This window comes from Hylaeus anthracinus, unplaced genomic scaffold (genome assembly GCF_026225885.1).
Source record: "Hylaeus anthracinus isolate JK02 unplaced genomic scaffold, UHH_iyHylAnth1.0_haploid 11981, whole genome shotgun sequence".
Taxonomy (NCBI): Eukaryota; Metazoa; Arthropoda; class Insecta; order Hymenoptera; family Colletidae; genus Hylaeus; species Hylaeus anthracinus.
The window spans coordinates 8132261-8153617 of record NW_026534329.1 but is presented as its reverse complement, the minus strand read 5'-3'; the positions used below and the strand labels follow the sequence as shown (position 1 = coordinate 8153617).

Below are 21357 nucleotides of genomic sequence, written 5' to 3'. Positions count from 1 at the left end.
AACCACCCTTTTCAAGGACCTTCCACATTTTTGGGACACCCTGTATAGACACTTTCTATATACTCAAAAGTCCCAATAGGTTATGTGTAAACAAAGATATACGATGTTAAATCCATCCAGCGGCAAAACACAACGAACTTCTTCGAATATCCATTATTTCTATTGAACAATTTCAAGTTCCCGATTTTTCCACAGAGAAAAGAAATACTTCTGGTAAGCGAGTCGCATCCTTTCAGAAATGAGAGTTTTCCGATCAACGATTCGATCATGGCGACCGGAAACTTGGAACTTCAACACCTGGACTTGGGATGTAAATATTTCTCACTTTACTGAAGGTATCGTTAAGTCAGATTTAATATTTAATAAATCTCGAATCGGATCTTTTTCGTCTAGATAACTATCTGACGATCGGTACTTTGAAGAAATTGATAGAGTGCTTGCGTTATCAGAATTATATGTTACTCGGAGACTCGACCAAAGGAATTTTACACTGCTTTCTGGAGGTAATAAAGCACGAAGCGTTTTCATAATTATTTTTAACATACTTGAGTTTTCCAAGCCTTGAATTATTAAATATTTCCGATTTCATGTTTAAAACCACCTTTAGGATACCAATACAATAATTTTTGGATTTACTACATACTTGTATTTTCCTGTTAATATACAAAGAAGTCAGTGTTTACGATTTTTGTTTATTACTTATTAAATTAATGAAGAACTAAAAGATGGATATGTTATTAAGGATACCTTAAAGTGGTTTTGTGTGTTGAATATAATAATAATTAAAGGAAATATACAGTGTGTCCCGGAATTAGTGTAAGAACCGGAAGTGGAGGGTAGCTGACACTATTCTGAACAACAATTTAAGAAAATATATATTTTTTTCAAATACAAGCACATCATGCATTCTGGATCTTAATTATTTTCAAATTTCTGTTTCCTTTTATATATAGAATGGAAATATCGAAAAGAAAGGTAACGAAGATTGGTCCACGTATGAGGAACTCTTGAGGATGAGACAAGACGGAAAAACGTTTGCAAATGATACTTTTCGTGAATTCATGTCAGAAGAGATCGAAATCCTACGTAAAAATGTCAAGTTAATATGTTGAATGAATTTAGAAAGGAAATTCATATTAAATTCTTTATTAAGTATAAAGAAATATAGAGAATTTCGTATATTGAGTATACATTTTTATTAAAATGATCTATTAGAACAATTTATAAAACTGAAGTGCAGGGTTTCTATAGATTGTATATACTAAAAGTGCAGGTCAGTGCAGGTCATTAGTTGCATTATATTAGAATATAAATATATTTGTATATACATAAAGCATATTATTGGTTTCTCTTTTTATGCAGTATACAGATTTAGAGAATTTCGTATATTGAGTATACATTTCTATTAAAATGATCTATTATGGCAATTCATAAAGCTGAAGTGCAGGGTTTCTATAGATTGTATATTTAGAAAGAGTGCAGGTCAGTGCAGGTACGATGTTGACGCATGCGCAGAGGGGACGAATATCACTCTATACCTTTCTCTCTCGCACAGACTTTGGACCAGAGCTGTAAATTCTTAATTACAATTACAAAACGATTACTTGACTAAGTAATTGAATAATTACATGTACATATTATTATATATGTATATTATTTTCCTAACAAATTGCCATTACAATTACTCCTCGGTCGAAAAGTAAAGAATATATCCTTCGTATCATTATAATGATACTGTTCTAAAATTTTTAAAATTGGTCTTATCGGATTTTTTTTGCTACGAAGATAAATTGAGGAATGAGAGGTGGAAGAAGATCGAGGGAAATCGATCAAAGAAAATAATATAATAATGGATTCTTGATGATACTTTGGATCATGTCACGAAAGACTCTTATCGTTTGAACTTTCGACCTTTCGTGAGCCAGGGAGAGCCCAGGGTTGTACGCGTCGAACGGTTCGCGAAAACGCTAGTTTTGTCGTGTTGTAATTTCCGACAATGTTGTTTCACATTGCTGCCGCGGCGGTGCTCACGAATATCGCGATTCTGGAGATCTATTCGTTCTATGACATACCGGGAACCATGGACAATCATTTGTTATTGCACAAGGTAAATCCACACTTCTATACTACTCGAATATCTTTTTTTGTCGTTGCTTCGTGGACTCGATATATTTTTTACTTTTAAGGCCAAACATTGGCGAAATACGAATGACACCTACGAACTCCTTTTAGGTTACAGTGAGTCCTCAAGTTACGCGAATTCATAGATACGCAATCGTGCCCTTACTTTTATTTTCGTACATATTTCCATGTGTACAGGGTGTCCCAAAAATGTTGGAGGTCCTTGAATAGGGTGGTTCGGGGAGAGATTTGAAACAATTTTTTCCCTAGCGAAAATGTTGTACGAAGCTTCGTTGAGGAGATATTAACGGAAAACACTGACCAATCAGAGCGCGTGGCGCCCGCGCTCCCCGACCAATCAGAGTGCGAGGTGCCCGCGCTCTCCGACCAATCAGAGCGCGAGTTTGCCGGTCGAGCGTAGGCTACGCGCTAGGTGACCGCTCCATTGACATACTCGCGCTCTGATTGGTCGGCCGCCTAGCGCGTAGCCAACGCTACCGTTATCGCTCCAACGGTATACGCGCGCTCTGATTGGTCAGTGTTTATCCGTTAATATCTCCTCAACTAAGCCTCAGACAACATTTTCGTTAAGGAAAAAGTAGTTTCAAATCACCTTCTTCAAGGACCTCCAACATTTTTGAGACACCCTGTATATACCAATTAAAATAATACTAAATAATTATTCGCACAATTTTTCTATTCGTAAAGATTACAGATGAACTTGCTGAACTCTAATTCACTCAATTCAACATTCATTCAATTTGTAATAAAAACTGTAAACTAAATGCACAGAAAACGAAAAATCAATTCTGTTGGAAATTGTACGAGTCAACTTTAATCAGTCTCTGAAAGGTTTAATATGATACAAAAATTACTCCACTCTATACACATAACCCTCACCGATGGTATCGCAATATTCATCTTTTCGTCTACATGACATCCGCGTAAATCGAGGATTTAATTTGTATTATTGATATGAGAAAACTAACAACATTCTAGTTACTTTCGAAATCTATGGCTCAATCGGATTTTATGTGATGTCTCGAGTAGGTTGTTTCCTTGACAAACGCATGCCGGAAATGCAGCAAATTTGATTACGAAACGTATATCCGGTAAAGAATTATACACACGTGACCTCTGGTGCCAGAGAGCCACTAAGCAGCACGTAACAGAAAGTGAGACGTTGTCAGACGTGTCGTCGCGGTTCGCATTACACGATATCGTATATTTGCGAAAAAAAGTTGCGCGTTAAATGTTGTGCCGCAATCCTGCACGAGTTCAAACGATTCCAGTGTACTCTTCACCAGTGTAAATAAACCGTTCTCTCCGAAACACACACTACGAATGAACTCCGGTTCGCCATAACCAAAGTCCTGTTCGTCGCAATTGATCACTCAGTACGGCCATCTAGCGTGTACCGAAGGGAAATTCAAACAGTGCCGCCATCTCTGACCAACGTTGTCGTTGATTGGGGCATCGAAACGATCGAGAGTTTAAATTTGAAAATGCAAAACAGATTTCGAAACTGTACATCGATTTAACTGACACATTAATCGAGACAATTGACAATGTACGAAAATCTGTTTAAGAACCCGTTGTATCGCGTGTTCGTTTACGGAACACTGAAACGAGGGGAGCCGAATCACAGTCTGATCCAAGACACTGCGAACGGGTACGCGAAATTCCTGGGACTTGGGAAAACCACGGTTCAATACCCATTAGTTATCGCAACGAGATATAACATACCGTTTTTGTTGAAGAAACCTGGAGTTGGTCACGTGAGTACTGCACGTGTTACTAAAGTAATAATGTTAATCGATGTTCCTCGTGGTTTGTTATACAGAGTGTTAACAAATACGTCGGAACTTTTTTCAGGATCAATATAAATCGGTATTCACATCGATATAAATCGGAAGGTCCTTTACCAATCTGAAACTTCGTTATGTAAGCAGTTGAAATCTTACAGGTGCGGCTTCCGTTGCGTGCTGTTTCAGTGTTTATCAGCTCTATTTGCGCAGATGTACGCACACGTGTACGCACTCTCACGGGAGAAACACACACTGATACACACTTACTGCACTTGAAAATGACCTGGGAGTCGAATAAAGTTTAGGCTAAGAACATGAAGACTGTATACGGAGATCCAACTCCCTAAGAAAGGTACTAGAAAACTTTTAGCAAAATCCCGAGCTTGAAGTTATGAATATTTCGTCCTCTCGCGACGTAAGTGGTAGAAATATTCATAACTTAAAGCTCAGGATTTTGATAACACTTCTACACTACACAGTTAGGACTCCTTATACAGTCTTCATGGGCTAAGTATACAGGGTGTCCCAAAAATGTTGTAACACCTTGAAAGGGGTTCGGGAGGTGATTTGAATCAACCTTTTCCTTAGCGAAAATGTTGTCCGAGGCTTCGTTACGGAGATATTAACAGAAAACCCCGGACCAATCAGAGCGCGTAGATTCCGGTGGAGTGCTCGCGGTAGCGTATGAGCGCGGGCGCCTAGTGCGTAGCCACGCCTACTGCTGACGCTCCGGCATACGCGCGCTCTGGTTGGTCAGTGTTTTCCATTATTATCTCCTCAGCGAAGCCTCGGACAACATTTTCGCTAAGGAAAAAGTTGTTTCAAATCACCACCCGAACTACCACCTTCAAGAAACTCCAACATTTTTGGGATACCCAGTATAGTCATAGCTGTAAATTTCAACTGTTTATATCTCGATAACAAAGCTTTAGATCAGAAAATGGTAGACTTTTTGATTTATATTGGCACGAAGACTTGATTCTGAAAAAATCCTACATAATTATTTACATCGTATATATGTATAAGTTTATAGATTATCCTGAGTAGAGAAGGCAAAATTCTCTTGTAAATAAAAAATGTGAAATCGGAAGTAAAAATAAACAGTACTCAATGTACTCTTTGATCGATAAAAATTATAATTGAATTATATTAGGTGGACTGGAATGTAATATCGTTTATTTTACATTAAATTCAAACAAATTTTTAATACATTCCTTTTTTTAATCAATTACGTAATCGTCCTCGTTATCAACAGCCTTTTGCCATCTAATGTTCAAATTGTCAATGCCAAATCGATAAAAATCAACGAGCTGATGAGTACTTTAAACAAGTATTTCAAATTGAAAAAACGACATTATTTTCCGGTCCACCTAATAGTATTAAATTATATTACGTCTTGAACGTATTGGAAAAACTGTTGGGTCAAAAAAACGTCGCGAATAAATCGTTGTAAACATTTTATATTCGTCATCTGTTGTTCGGATAAAATTCTGCCTATACGAATAAACTTATTGGACAAAATAACGCTCCTAGTGGCGAAGCGATGTACTAATATTCACCGTTATCGATCAATTAATAATTGTGGATCTTTTCTCCACTAGAGCGTCTGCATGTTTTTATGATGGACACTGCCATCATTCCTTTTAATAATATTAGGTGAACTGGAAAGTAACGTCGTTTTTGCAATTTTAAATACTTGTTTAAAGTACTCATCAGCTCGTTGATTTTTATTGATCTGGCATTGACAATTTGAACATTAGATGGCAAAAGGCTGTTGATAACGAGGACGATTACGTAATTGATTAAAAATTTGTTTGAATTTAATGTCGAAGAAACGACATTACTTTCCAGTCTACCTAATAATTCATTTAGAATTGATTGGAATTTAACTAAACGTATAGTTTCATAGTTCTACCTTTCGAATGTAAATATTGATGCTAACATTAACGTTAAATCCGAGTCTTTCATTTCATTCACTATTACAATTTTTTTTTTATTTCTCCCTAATTCAAATTTGTTTATACTTACACATAACAGCATGTTCTGGGTGAAATATACGATGTTGACACTAAAATGCTAAAGAAACTAGACGAATTGGAAGAGCACCCAGCGTTTTACCAAAGATCGGAGGCAGACGTTCTGATGGCTCCAGAGGCTAAGATTAAAACAAACGATAACTTCGAAGAGGTAATTATCCTCATGGATACATAGCATGGAATGTTTACAGTTAACCAATTGGTTTAATTTATTATATGTTCTCAGGTTGGTACCTTGATGAAAGTCTGGATATATTTTCTACCAAAGTTCAAGGCATCCTTGTTGGAGGGCCCCATGTATACCTCCTATAGTAACGAAGGAAGCCACGGATTAAAGTATTGCGAGAAGTATGTTCGTGATGCCTCGTTCGATCACAGAAACGAAGTTCAACTATCCTGTTAATCATCCCCTGAAATATTTGTTTCCAGTGAGGAGAGTACAATAAGGCCCGAAGATCTGTTTTGATGAAGCGTATTTGCAAAATGTTCATTGCCACTTCATTGCGCACGAACGCTTGAACGTTCACACTGTTATTCGTGGTAGTCAATAAAAGATCATCCATCACATTAAATTACTGGAGTTTAACTCCTTGCGCTTCGATGCATCTATACAACGAATACCGTCTTTTATCGGAAATTCTGTATAGACGTTGAGAATGTGAAGGGTTCAGTTATCTCTATAGCTGTGGAAACAATTTGTAGTTGATATTATGACTTCCAGTTATGAACTAGATCCTTAATGGAGGCTCCTTTTACGTCATGCTTCGACGTGGACGGAAGATAGCTACTCAGTGGCATTTAACAACTAATTTTTACATTTTTAATACCAGCAAAATGTTGAAATGTAAAGTATTTATCAACTGTAAGATCCTGTACCGTAAAACCTTAAAATATCTTATCCAGTAACATTTCAAACGATATTATTTTGTTAACAATGCGAATTAATCAATGAGGCGTTTCAGAATGTACACTGGTTACAAAAACACCAAATCTATGTAACGGTTGAAAATTACCTTATATATTATGTAATCCTCGAAGCACGAAAAAATATATATATCTCGTATAATGTGATATACAATGAGAAAGCATCGAACCGCGCGTACACAGTTACTTGCAAAATCGTTTATTATTCGATTCTCACAATCAAATCTTGAACATCGCGTGTTGTTGGAGGTATACGAAATGAAATAATGAAGAATGATGCCAGAAGATTTCTGTGTGTGAATTTCTTTCATTTTTTTTTTTTTTTTTATTTATTAAGTTTATCGTTCGCCACGCTGTATTCCACTCTCTTCCGCGCAGTCTCGCTTCCTCTGTCATTCTATCGCTTTCTCTCGGTTAACAGTCGCGATAAAAATTATTTTATTTAATCTATTCTGTAACAAAAAGGCAGGCGAAGTCCACGTGTCATCCTGATGACTCGGTGCTGTCATTCGAGAGACACACGTCGCCACGTGATTTTATTTATTTCCCCCCGAATTAGATCATTAATTACGATCAGAGATCGTCAACCTCATTCCTTCTTCACCCAACTTTTCAGAGAGTTGGATGAAACCGCCCGAAAAATTACAGGTTGGCGATTTCTAGTTTTATCGAAGTCGGTCAACCAATTCGTTCATTGAAAGAAAAATAATATGTAAAATATTTTTGTTCGTTATGTCAGTTAATCTCTTCAGGCTTTTTTTTATCATCTTGGTATAACCCTAGCCATCAATCGTACACAGTACTACGTGTGTACGGTACTCGAGTTTTCACTTCATTGAAAAATGAACGAAGTAATTGGCCAACCGAATAGCATAACTTTCCGTAATGGTCTACGTGGAAATGCCCGTGAAACGTCTCTTTAATCTTCGAGATAGGACAACTGACTATTTACTCTCGTTCGAGTATGCACTCCATTTCGCGTGTTCCAGAACTAGCCGCGAGATCACCGACACGCATCGTGGGTGGTTCACGAAAATTAAAATGCTTTTAAGGCAGTACGTGTACGTTGTCCTAGGAAATTTATTATAAATAATCACATATTTTTTCTTTTTATATCGTTCACTATACAAGGCTCCATTTTTTTTTCTCTTCCACGCTTCTGTGTATATATGGCTCGTGTTTCACTTCGCTTCTCAAGCTTTTATTCGTACCTTTTTTTTTTCAAAAATAACAGCGCTAGCACCCCGAGTTCCTGATCACACACAGGAGAACCCCACCATTATCAACTCCTAGAGCTTCCATTATCCTTTTTTTCACGACAGAAATCTCTAAATTAACAAAAATAATTAAACAAGCGTCAACAAAAGCGTACATACGTCTTCCTTTTGTATATATTGTAGTATTCGATACGCGTGTGTGTCTCTGTCTCTCTCTCTCTCTCTTGTTACTTTTTGTATACACCTCTCAAGTTTTTCTCAGTTTTCGTACTTGTCCGTTTTCCGATATATATCTATATATATATTCGCGTATATTTTTTTTTTTTGATCAGTATATCCGTTTTCTTTTTATTTCCTCGTATTGTATGTTTCACGCCGTTCCAAAGCCCAGCCCCGGAATTCAGTTATTCTCAATTAACATATACATATATATTTATACATACATATATCTTAATTCGCCTATTCATTTTTTGTGTTCGTTGACGTATATCGCTGCTGAGCGAAACGATTGCTCTGAAAAAACTGTCCAAGCAATGTCATCGTTATTTTCGAAAGGTTCCTCGATCATGATCGATTGATCTCTTTCGCTGCAATCGTTTAACTTAACAGATTATTCTCTTGCGCGTTCACGTAAAGTATACACATTTACACGTTTCGTTTTTCTCATCCTGGTTTGTCATGTTTGAGTATCCATGTGCCCTAATCTATTTTTGCGATATTTCGAAAGCGATCGAACGTGGCACTAAAGCATGCACGCTAAATGAAAACAGCACCGTGCGCAAAATTAATGCGACCGCGCAAACCCTCTTCTAGCGTCCTATCTCAGCTTCCGCTGCGCCTCGCGAACCGTATTTCTCTTGTCGAGTACAATATATATCGGTTAAAAAATTAAATACAAAAGTCGGTGCTAAATGTTTGAGCATATCTCTGTATGAAAATAAACCTCCGCGAGAACGTTGAACGTCCCATTATTCGTGATGCATACGGTTTTGACGGCAGACAAAATTCTTATCGAACGAAATCAATTTACAGCCTGGGCTTTTCGAAAACTAGGGCATGTACGTGATCGTGATGTATACTATGATACACGTTCGTTGCGTTCTATCCTAGAAAACGTATTTTATAGCGCAGCTGGGCCACGAAACGGAGAGAGGCGATGACGTAATATTGATTGTTTGTCATTTGATTGAATCAGAGAAGATGCTTTCAGCTCTGATCTTGCGAGAGGGCACCGTATTTGTTATCCAGAGAAAGTTTGGGCGCTTGAGCTTGCGAATCTTGCACACCGTATGATCTGCTTCCCCCTCTGTTACGCACTTCTTCGAACGTACCTTCGTCTCGTTTCCTGAAACAAAAGTGTCGTTCCTAAATTAGATTTTGTCTTATAATCAATTTAAATGTTCCTAATGTGGGAATATCGTTAACTCCTACCGTCTACCCCATGGCCCAGTGGGTTCAGCGCCTTGTTGTTGTTTTGAGTTCAATGTTGGGAAGTACTCTTCGCTATGTATATCTGGAGCAATATTTTTCCCTCGTTGTCTGGGACTACTACTAGCTACAGTTTGAACAATTCTGAAACGTGGTGCCTTATAACTATTTCCCGATGAAGTAACAGGTGGTGGAGTTGGAGCTGCTTCTTCTGCCACAACTTCTTGAGGTGCTGCAGCAGGTACATCGGGCTTCTTCCATGGCCCTGCATGTTTAGTACCGCCTTCTCCGCATTCTCCATCGGAACTATTGTCTCCTGTGTCTTTTTCATCGTCGGATTCTGCATCGAGAGACTCGTTAAGTGTTAAATTTCCTATTTTTAAACCGGTATAATCCTTTTTTTCTTCTTCAAATTCCCTCCATTCGTCTTCTTCCTAAAAATAACGTATATACTTGTCTATGAGGACATACAAAGATTTTTGAATATGGTTAAAATGTATTAGGTTTTCCTGTTTGTATATAAAAAAAAATTAACTTGTTATAAATTAATTTCTTATAAATAACATCAAAAGAATTTTTCTATGTCTAATTTCATGTTTTATGCATTAGAATGACTTGTCAATTGGCTATCTGAAAGGTTGTCATATTAAATTGGTTGGTTTTGTTTATGTAATAGAAATCTTATTGTAAGTTTTAATGGCATTAATCTCAGAGCAGTCGTTTGATGATTATGAAAGTATCGGTAATAATACTCTTGAGAATCTCATTAGAAGCATACTAAATAGAATTTTTGAGTTACTTAATCATTATGGATGTTTTATTGACTATTGAAATTCATTGTTTTTTGCTATATATCTAATCATTGTATATTCCAAGCATTGCCTCTAATGCTAGGTTAGTCGGTTTACCATATGCAGTAATTGTCTATGATTATTCAATTTGTATATATGCACAAGCTGTAAGAGTATTCTATGCACAGCATGTATTAGATTGTCCCAAAAGTTTCTTTCGTTTTATTAATAATTAATATATACACAATATTCTATGTTTTATGTTACATTACTGAATTGTGTACGATTCATTTCACTTCATTACTGTTACAGTATCAATGTCTAAGAAATTAGATTGTCTATTTATATAAACACTGGCACAGAAAATAATTGAATGCAACTTACAAAAGAAACTTTTGGGACAACCTAATACTTGTGTCCAGAGATGGGGAAAACCCAATGCTTAGAATGAATTTGAAGTTTGCTGATGTGTTTGTCTTGTTTCCTTCTTTGGAAAATGTTCAAAAGAGGAAACGAGACAAACATATCGGTAAACTTCAGATTTATTCGAAACCTAGGGTTTTGCCTATCTCTGCTTGTGTGCAAGTCATATACAACGGTTAAAGTTAAAGAAACATTTTTTATGGAATGAATTATGAATATAATCACATTAAAAATGCTAGAAAAGAAAAAAGTGTGTCTCAATGCATAAATATTTTTCCTCGCTGATCGATTCCATAAAAGAGGTTTCTTTATATTGTTTAGTACTAATGGAGTAAAATTTTAGATCTGTGCTTTCGAAGACACAATTTCCAGTAGAGCTATAATTTGATCCCAAAAGTCTAGGGAAGGTTGGAATGACCTAATACCGTATCAAGGCGTGCAGCTTGGAAATGTGTTAGACAAACAGCGATCGGGAAGCTATTTTTCCCACGGGAACACGCGCCAGATCGGGAAACAATCGCGCATAATGATAATCACGAACAGCTGCTCCGCGTCGGCGAGTTAACTGCAGGGATCATTCGTGTCCGCGTAGCGATCAAATTATATAACAAACAAACCGGTGTTTCGACAGCGTCGGAGCATCAAGCACATCGGATTACGGTGGTCTCGAAGCGAGCAGATTAATTTCGGCAATCGTAAGAATGACGTTTGCACGAACAAATATGGCAGCGGCCTGTGCCACACACGGGTGATCTGGTACTTTCTTTGCTATGCGGTTCAAGAATCGAAGTGATAAGAAAAAAATAGAGAAAAGTATACGTTAGAGAAGAAAGATAGTCCTCACCTCGATTTGTTGGGTCTCCTCGCCTTCCGGATTCGTAGGTTTGTCTTTCGTTTTCGACTTTCCCAACCGTTTCTCCGTCTCTTCCAATTTCTTCGCTATCTCCTCGGTAGTCGTGAACTTCTTCCCTTTCGCTTTTTTGCGATCCTTTTTCGCGAAGAAATCGTCCAGGTCAGCCATGCTGCGATGACTTTCGCGATCCACGCGCGAGCTGCCGTCGGGAAAGCCTTTTTTTGTCACGAGGGAGCACGAGGAAGAGCCTCAACACGAAGTGATCGGAGGCACCGCTGCTGCTGCCGTCCACATGGGCTTGTCTTGACCGGAAGTAACCCGGAGTCACTTCGGAGTCAATGCGATTCCCGAACAGGCGTCGAGTTTTTATAAGCGGGACCCGTCGCCGTGAAAAATAAGCCAATAAATCGGGCAACCGCATACGTCGTTCGGTTTATCGGCGTACACCGTTTGAATTTCATGAAACATCGAGATATTTGCACCCGACCTGGTCGAATATGTGGCGCTGGCTGTCTAGCAGAAGACCGATACAAAAAATCCGAGGGTTACCTAACCTAAAAGTCTCGTTAGGAAATTATCGAAACAGCGAAACTGTTTAGGGTATACTAGGTAAAGTTGTCGCGTTGCGTAACTTTTTAGTCGCAATTGCGATTCACGGGATCACGGGAAAGAGCGACACGTGTAATAAGTACGAGTAATGCAGAGGTTAATTCATCCACGAATACTTTACGTTCCGCGTGAAGTTGGTGGCGCCACGCGTTGTATATCGCCACTTCCGGAATACGAAACGAGGCTCGAACTTGCTCGATGACGTTCGTTCAATACAACCGGGAGAAAGTTGCATTCATTAATCCTATACTGAAGCGAAACATCTATTAAATATCGTTCTTTACGTTACGTTTTATGCTAACGTTAAATCTACGTGTTTTTAATATTTTTCAACAGGTAGTTAATTGGAAATATTTATGAATGAAAGAGTTATTTTTTTATCAAGTTCTCATTTAATTATAGAAATATATTCTCAGTTGGTAATTTAAATTTATTTATTTGGTACTACGTATAATCACATTTTATGCTAACGTTAAATCTACGTGTTTTTAATATTTTTCGACAGGTAGTTCATTGGAAATATTTATGAATGCAAAGAGTTATTTTCTTGTCAAATTTTTATTTAATTTTAGAAATATATTCTCAGTTGGTAATTTAAATTTATTTATTTGGTACTACGTATAATCACTGAGCTATGGATTGTATCGTATTCAAAACGTATGCAAAATACATAAATTCTATATTTATTTAAATATCCATAAAATGTATACTTTATTTAAATATAAATTTTATGTATTTATATTTAAATACTTAAATATATTTATATATTATATTTATAATATATTTATATTTAAATACTTAAATATATTTATATATTATATTTATAATATATTTATATATTATATTTATATTATATTTATAATATATTTATATATTATATTTATATTATATTTATAATATATTTATATATTATATTTATATTATATTTATAATATATTTATATATTATATTTATAATATATTTATATTTAAATAAAATATACATTATATGTATTTATATTTAAATACATAAAATGTATACTTCCATATTTATTTAAATATACAAAAAATGTATATTCAAATTAAAAAAAAAATCATAATTTAATGTAGTAATGTTAATGTTTTATTTTTCCTAAGATATCATCTGCGCGCGTTTAGCATATGACCATTCGACATTAATCACTCGCATCGATCGACCATTAGATTAATTGCGGATTGAGAATTGACAACTAAATCAATCATTAATTTCTGTAACGTTCCATTATTTTTACGGAATAACGAATCATCAGATTGATCTAATTTTTGGTTATTTAAATAATGATCTTTCCTTTGAAAAATCTCGTTCATGGCAAACCCATATTTCAGGCCAAATTCTGTCGGTATACAGCGCCCTGCATTATCCGCGAATAAATATGTGTGCAAAACCGTTTATAAACATTTCTTACAGATTAAAAAAAAATCCTCAAAACGAACTAAAAAATTTTCCTTTCTTTAACAGACTATGTAATATGTAATGAATTACAAAAAAATAAGCAAATATTGTAGATAGATACTGACTTGTAATTTTTGTTTCAAATATTCGCATACTCAAAATGATCCCTATATTTTTTTAAATATTTTCGTTAAACTGATAACAAAAATTGTTTGTTAGGTGCAATAGTAACAATTGTAGAAACTATTTTATTGAATAAGAAATCAAAGACATCTCAATTTTTTTTTAACGAAACTGTGTATTCTTGTATGTATTAACAGATGTAAATACTTTTACATTCTCTTTAAAAAAGTATTCGGATGAATACAAGAACAGAAAGGTTGGCTGGAATGTCCACGTGCACGTGTTACACACTATTATTAAATAGTAAATAGTATAAATATTATTCATTGAAAAATTCCATAAAAATTATTTCAATTATATCAATATATTATTAATATATATATTCATATATATAATATTATTTAATATATATATATATATATATATATATATATATATATATATAATATATGAATATGTGTCTGTTAATATGCTTATTGATATGTATATTATTATATATATATTATTATATATATATTCATATATATACCACTAATTTAAACAAAAACATAATGTAAGCTGCATATTTTCTGATATAACAGGTCTTCTTTAAATAAATTCCAAACATTACCTTGAAAAAAAAAATATATAAATGTCGAATTGAGTAACCTCCTCCTTTTCGAAGTCGATTAAAAATCAATATTTGTGCCTGATAAAAGACGACTCTCCTCTCAACAAGTTTATCTCTCGTCGAATGCGTAATATCTCCTACGTTGTATCAAAATGTGCGATACAATATCGAATACCCGATCGTCATGGTCACGAAGTTGTTTGAAAGTGGAGCCACGGGCAGCCCCACTTTCTCGCTCAGTGCTACGCAGCCGCGCGCGAGCGTTAGCGATCATATAGCGGTTCCCTTTCTTGAAACGACAGTAATCGCGTTCTAGCCTTGTCACGAACCATTGCGACCGGCGGTGTCTCCTATCCTCGTACCGGTGTACTACGCGACAGAGCCATCGCGGTATTTCACCTGCCCGCTGTAGATTCCTCTGTCGGAAGGCTTGACAGTTTTCGCGTGTTTCGAAAGCGACGAAAAGAGCGGTCCGAGCGCAGCCCGGTCCGTAGCGCGATCGTGGAAATCGAGCCCGGCGGCCAAAAAAGGTGTTCATGTGTTACGACGCACGACAAAATGAAGCTCACGACGAAGTGTTTCGGAACCATCAGCAAGATGCTGGACTTTTACTCGCAGTTCAACCCCTCGCCGCTTTCGATAAAACAGTTCATCGATTTCGGTGAGTGAGGAACGAGGGAGAGTGGTCTTTCGCTTATTGGCACACGATGCGTTATCTCCTCGACGTCCGAGTCGAAAATGTCGAAAAGTCTTATCCCGTATACGTTTTTCTCGCGGTGTGTACGCGTCCGTGCATCAATCTCGAAAGGGATGCACGTCGATCGGACGTCGACCTCGAGTGAGATCTTTTCAGGATCCATCGAGGCCATCTACCGAGTTCTCTAGTTTGCACCACATGGTTGATTCTTACAAAAATATCAATTCTGGATCGATGTCAATTTTCTCGTCGATCGAAGCATAGGTAGATAGAAACAAGTGAATTGAGATTGAATTCGTAACTTAAAGATTGATAGGGATAGGCTATTGAGAAGAAAAAGGACTATGTGTACACATAGAACCATTTCGTGCAATTTGAGACGTTTTTATCTTGATGTATTGCTTTAACCGTTCTTATTTCGCTCTTGACTACGAAACAGTTGCTCCTTTTTCTCTGTAATTTACATTATAATAATTATGAATTTCCTAGTTGATTTTAGAATGTTAAATACGTGCCCAGAATATTTATATTTCTTTTTCTATGTAATTACATATTTACAACGAGGAGGTTGGAACAGTCGTTTTGGAGACGATTGAAATACTTATCACTTGACCTCTGTAGACGTTTGCGAGTAATTTTACGAAATCTTGTTTTATTTTTCGTGATAATAATGAATCTAACTTTTTCTTAGTAGTTTTTTCGATTGAAGCAGTAGCTTACGAAATCTTGCTTTATTTTTCGTGATAATAGAGACTCTGATTTTTCTTAGTATGCATCGTAGTTGTTTATTAGCTCAATTATATTGTTCAATTGATTAATATTGATCCAGATATACAGGGTGTCCCAAAAATGTTGTAACACCTTGAAAGTGGTGGTTCGGGAGGTGATTTGAAACAACGTTTTCCTAAGCGAAAATATTGTACGAGGCTTCGTTGAGGAGATATTAAGAGAAAACACTGACCAATCAGAGCGCGAGTATGCCGGTGGAGCGCCCACGGTAGCCTATGAGCGCGGCCGCCTAGCGCGTAGCCTCGCCTACTGTGGGCGGCTCCACCGGCATACTCGCGCTCTGATTGGTCGACGTTTTCTCTTAATATCTCCTCAACGAAGCCTCGTACAACATTTTCGCTAAGGAAAAAGTTGTTTCAAATCACCTCCCGAACCACCCCTTTCAAGGTGTTATAACATTTTTGGGACATCCTGTAGACAAATCCTTTAAGTATGTTACTTGCCGTTGAAACTGAATATTACGAAATAGAGCTAATTATTCGATCGCAATTATCTTTTATTTGTGCTTCAAATAATTCCAGGAACTGTTTCTATTGACCCAGGCATAGGATCATATGAAAAGTTTATCGAGATTCTCGTAAAAAATTTCGAACTATTTTGATAGTGTTTATGAAGTGAAATCAATAATGGTCCTTTGAAACCAGATGATCTGGATATAATTGAAGCTGAATTGACCCATTATCGAACAGATTGGACACAAAACGAAGTTACAGTAAGCTATTTGATCAAAAACGCTTCAATTGACTCCGGTATTCCCAACTTCAAAATATTTCAATTCGGTCTAGCATGCCTGTATTCGAGATATAAAAGAAGAAATTAACCAGAAATTACGTCATTTATTTAATGGAGCGATTTTAGAAGGAAATTTGACGATATATTTTCGATTATAATATTGTTTATTTTCGGAAATGAACGCTCCGCGAGTTGCGACCGATCTGTGCAATTGACAAATAATATTGTCGCAAGGATACAAAAATCGAATAAACAAAATAATTCAGCTACTTAAAGATGCACATGTATGGACCAATATCTAACATTGAACCTCATAAGAAACTGTCGCTAATAACCAAAGGTTGATGCGACGTTAAATATGTAATAAAAAAAAAAAAGAATGGATTTAACTTTATTGTTAGAGTAACTCCTATTTAATTCCATGTGAAATAAAATTTGTAAATCTTTTCTTGTAAATCTTTGATATTAAAAATTGTCCGAGTTTGGATTGGATATATTTGAGAGTATCGACGAAAGAAAAATACTGGTAGAAAGAATAGAAAATTCGTGAATGGTTGTACAACTATAATAAAGATAGTCGACTACTTTATCTATTTATTCCTGCGCACAGAGAATATGTAGTTTCTTGATGGACGTGTAAAAAATGATAAAATGATATTTGCATTCGCTTCTTGTCGTTCCATAGTAGCGTTCACTGCATCACATTATTACCTGCAAATACTAGTTTGTTAGGTAACATGCTACATCTGTGTTTCTTGTTTTGCGAACCTTTAACGTGATTTAACAATACGCGTAGTGATGTAGGGGTTTTAAAAAAGAACACCAGATACGATTTTTTTTCATTTTAAATGGAGAACACGTAATTACGATTAATCTACGATTAATTAACATCACAACTACGTAGACAGGCATAGTTTGGTATTAAAAAAAATAAAATCCTATAACTACTTTTGAAAAATACTTGACTTATAACCAGACTGTGTATTTTATGCATTTATAAAAAACATGTACACTAAACGTATGCAGAATTCTTGCATTTTTGGAAAATGTGATTAATATTATATAGTTAATTTATCAAATATACTTTTTGATACGAATGACGCACGCTATTATGGTATCTAAGCTTCTATTTTGTTTGTCTGCTGATTAAGAGCTGATTAAGAGTCGTCCGCGCACGTGCTAATGACTCGAAGCATTTGTTGCAATAACATCTTGTCTCTCACCTTTGGTCGACTATTATCATTTAGAAATCAACGATTTCAATCCGTCAGTCGGCTCTTTGTTTGCAAACAGTAGAAACACGCGTGAATTATTTCATCACAGTGTCACCTGTTGTTTGATGTATCGATTTTTAATTGACTTTAATTTGATCAATTTATTGAAAACTGTGCTCTGTAGATAACAAAAGCGAAACATCATATAAATTATTATATATCTCTTCGTAACATACTTTTTCTTATACTATTATCACATATGATTTTTTCTTTTTCTTTATCATACATTTACTTTGGATAAATCTTGTTCTTTGAACTTTGCTCATATTTCATTTATTTTTAACCACCTCCCTGTGATTTTGTATCTATCTGACTTAGCTACAATAAATAATACATATTAAAATATATGAGAATTCTTTCCTATATATTATATGTGTATATGTATCTTATTCCTGGCTGGTTGTACATTTGTTATTTTCATTGTCGTTCTACTATCCTTTTCCCTATCTAGAATTTACGTTATTACTCGCAATTTATTTTCTACTGTATAGTGTGTTGCACATCGTTTGTGCTCGTTTCATTTTACCCTACTTTACACTATCTTTGTTTTACCTAGGACCCACGGTCGCATGCCAACTAGTTTTAGAGTGGTTTGAAACTAATCAGTTGCGCCCGTGTGCGATTGGTTTAAACAAGGGGCAGGATTTATTTTCATACTATATGTTCGATCACGGATTTTCTTCAAATTTTGTAACATTTTTAATAGTCCATTAAGACTACTGTATAGTGTTGCATTATGTATACATAATTCGCAAATATTAAGGCGTACTACTTTCTTCACGAAAGAATATGATCAGCGTGGAAAAAATGAAAACCCACGATTGGGATTCGAACCCACGACCAAGAGACTACGGAACCTCAAACGCTAACCACTTGACCATCGTCACTTCGTAATTACACTTGCAATGCACCGATACATATTCGGAGCGTAAAAACTTCTCTAACAATTTTCTCGAAAATGCCAAAGTAGTACGCCTTACGGAGGTTTCCTGAATTAGGAGGTCTAAAACAAGCGGTTTTTCGTGAATTTTTTTAGGATGGAAAAAAATAATTCCATCGAACTTTTTATCCTATTTTCATACATATTTGAGTGGTCTACAAATTTTTTCAACAAGATATATTCAAGTTAAGTCGACTGTGACGCACATTTGTAGAGCACCTCACAATAATATAGCTACAATAAATAATAAAAAATAATAAATAATACATATTATAATATATGAGAATTCTTTCCTATATATTACATGCGTATATGTATCTTATTCCTGGCTGGTTGTACATTTGTTATTTTCATACAACACTCGTGCTCGACCGATCACTTTATGGTTTGCCGATAGACTCAACCCCCTGTTTTATCTACGGGTTCTCTTCGAGAACAAAGTCAAACCGAATAGCATACCTCCCTCGAAATATGCAACTCGCCGGTACCGACCGAGCCAAACATTCTCCTTTCGAAACATACCTTCGTATTATTATAAGTGTTGGGAGAGATAATGGGTGGTCGTTTAATAATTGCTCAGTACGAATTGTTAACATTACGTACGTATTATAATAACGATTAGAAAGAAATTTTACGACATTCTCTTTCAACGGTGTATAAACTTCCGCGTCGCGTTACACACATCTTTTTTTTTCGTAGCTCGTTTGTACGCGCCACGTGAGTGTAGTGTCGGTACGGCTATTACTGTCGGTAAGGTATAATTCTGCAAAAAGCAACAGAAATATTCGAAGGAGTTTTAGGTGACTCGAGCTGTATATTGCTTATTTTTAATTCAAGGTTCATGCAAGGTACTTTGTTTTATATCTAACTCGGATCTCCTTTCCTATTAGTTGGACTCGGGATTTGTTGGAATAATATTATTTAGTCGATCCAAAAATATATTGGACTGTGTATTAAACAGAAGGCTGAGCTCTGTCTCCAAAAACCACTTGTTCTTTTTTTTTTATTTTTTTTTTTATTTTTTAATTGTGCTTTTATAGTTACATCCACCTCACAGGGTTATTACCAAACAATATGAATTTCTTATACGTCTAAATTTGGGTAAATAGTTTTGTTTGTTAAAGGAACATGATTAAGTCATTACAATTTAAATTGTATTGGTGGCGTTGTATCAGTGGTTCTTGTTCACATTTTTCATTCATAATTAAATAACGTCGTTCTCCTTAGTTTTCACAATGAAATAAAACGAAGATTAATAGTGTCGAGTGAGTGTTTATTCGATTCTACATTCCATTAAAATTCTTTATCACATTTCTTTCGATTTGGGGTAACCAGAAAAAGAGCTAATTTGTGTATAAACGTTGTATATAAAGAGTATAAACTAACAAAGAAGCTAGATCTTTCGATCGATCGGGAACGCATCGCAATGCTTACGATTGTCCGTGAAACGACTAAACCAGACCGCCTTGACGTTAACGACTCGCGAGGATAGATTTGAACAGGTTGTTCGATGAGGAGGTCGAGGCTGCATGTACCGATCGAGCTCAGTCATTGGTCCACCGGCTACCGTCGCGAAAATAGAGTGGCAAACGCGATATTATTGCGGCTGGAATGCTGCCATTTTATCGCGAAACCTTCGTCGTTTGGCGGACCGTGGGCGTGTAAACCCTTGGAGTCTGAACTCTAAGAAAAATGTGCATCCGAATCCACGTCCGCGTGTCTCTGACGCAAACGAAGGAACGCGATTTCCGTTCCAAATATACCTTCCTACACTTCCTACGCTTCCCGGCGTACTTTTCGCGTATTTTTTTGTTGATTTCCGACCGATGCGTGAAGACAACCGGGTAACCTTCTCGACCAGTCAAAACAAAAACAAAGCTACGAAATTAAGGGGGGAGACTTGAGTAAAACGGTGAAAGTGACTTTATTCACGAATTTATTATGAATAAACGGTTCAACGAAGGTATTTGTTATTTTGTACATGTTCTCGTGTCCGTAAGTGGAATTACAGAAACAGAAAGAAATTTTTATAAATGGTTTTGCGTACATTTTAGGGCGAACCAAAAGTTCGTACATTTTCTACGTTTTTTCAGTTCATGCAATTTTTTGAAGTCATTAAAATTACTTTATATGCAAGTGTTATGTTTTATTTTGTAGCTTTCGAAAAGCTCTTTTATATTTAATTATTAGCTAGATTAATTTATTAATTTAGCTTAATTCTTTTTGTTTTAGTAAAATCATGGAAAATTTTGTGATTCGGTTACTTTTACGTCACTACTGGAAGCAAGAGTTTAAAGCTACTGAATATAATATTTTCTCTGCTGCTTAATATAGAAATGCATTTCATTTTTGAAAACAAAGAAGAAATAAATATCAAAAACAGATTTGAAAATTTGACGTATCTCTTAAATAAGAATAGAAATACAGGGTGTCCCAAAAATGTTGGAGGTCCTTGAAATGGGTGGTGCAGGAGGTGATTTGAAACAACTTTTTCCTTAGCGAAAATGTTGTCCGAGACTTCATTTAGGAGTTATTAACAGAAAACCCCGACCAATCAGAGCGCGGCCACCGA

At 35.9% G+C, this 21357-nt stretch overlaps 4 protein-coding genes across 4 annotated transcripts in view; 3 read left to right on the top strand and 1 right to left on the bottom strand.

Moving 5' to 3' along the window:
- LOC128885457 (uncharacterized) overlaps window positions 1-1234 on the top strand; it is a 6750-nt gene extending 5516 nt beyond the window's left edge. The window contains exons 10-12 of the mRNA XM_054139516.1: window positions 196-310; window positions 394-503; window positions 954-1234. Of these exons, the coding sequence (XP_053995491.1) occupies window positions 196-310; window positions 394-503; window positions 954-1112 (384 nt within the window). The 3' untranslated portion in view covers window positions 1113-1234. The remainder of the gene's footprint in view (window positions 1-195; window positions 311-393; window positions 504-953) is intronic.
- A 622-nt stretch (window positions 1235-1856) lies between these two features.
- Window positions 1857-6880, top strand: LOC128885467 (putative gamma-glutamylcyclotransferase CG2811). Its single transcript, XM_054139531.1, has 5 exons — window positions 1857-2107; window positions 3711-3899; window positions 5967-6116; window positions 6192-6313; window positions 6395-6880. The coding sequence occupies exons 1-5, from the start codon at window positions 1997-1999 to the stop codon at window positions 6429-6431; spliced, it is 609 nt and encodes a 202-aa protein (XP_053995506.1). The 5' UTR covers window positions 1857-1996; the 3' UTR covers window positions 6432-6880.
- Window positions 6881-7176: 296 nt separating this feature from the next.
- On the bottom strand, window positions 7177-12293 carry LOC128885462 (protein CDV3 homolog). Its single transcript, XM_054139527.1, has 3 exons — window positions 11593-12293; window positions 9538-9968; window positions 7177-9451 (listed from the first exon to the last, which is right to left on the bottom strand). The coding sequence occupies exons 1-3, from the start codon at window positions 11767-11769 to the stop codon at window positions 9313-9315; spliced, it is 747 nt and encodes a 248-aa protein (XP_053995502.1). The 5' UTR covers window positions 11770-12293; the 3' UTR covers window positions 7177-9312.
- A 2550-nt stretch (window positions 12294-14843) lies between these two features.
- LOC128885453 (pyruvate dehydrogenase (acetyl-transferring) kinase, mitochondrial) overlaps window positions 14844-21357 on the top strand; it is a 33207-nt gene continuing 26693 nt past the window's right edge. Inside the window, exon 1 of the mRNA XM_054139512.1 lies at window positions 14844-15014. Within this exon, the coding sequence (XP_053995487.1) occupies window positions 14912-15014 (103 nt within the window). The 5' untranslated portion in view covers window positions 14844-14911. The remainder of the gene's footprint in view (window positions 15015-21357) is intronic.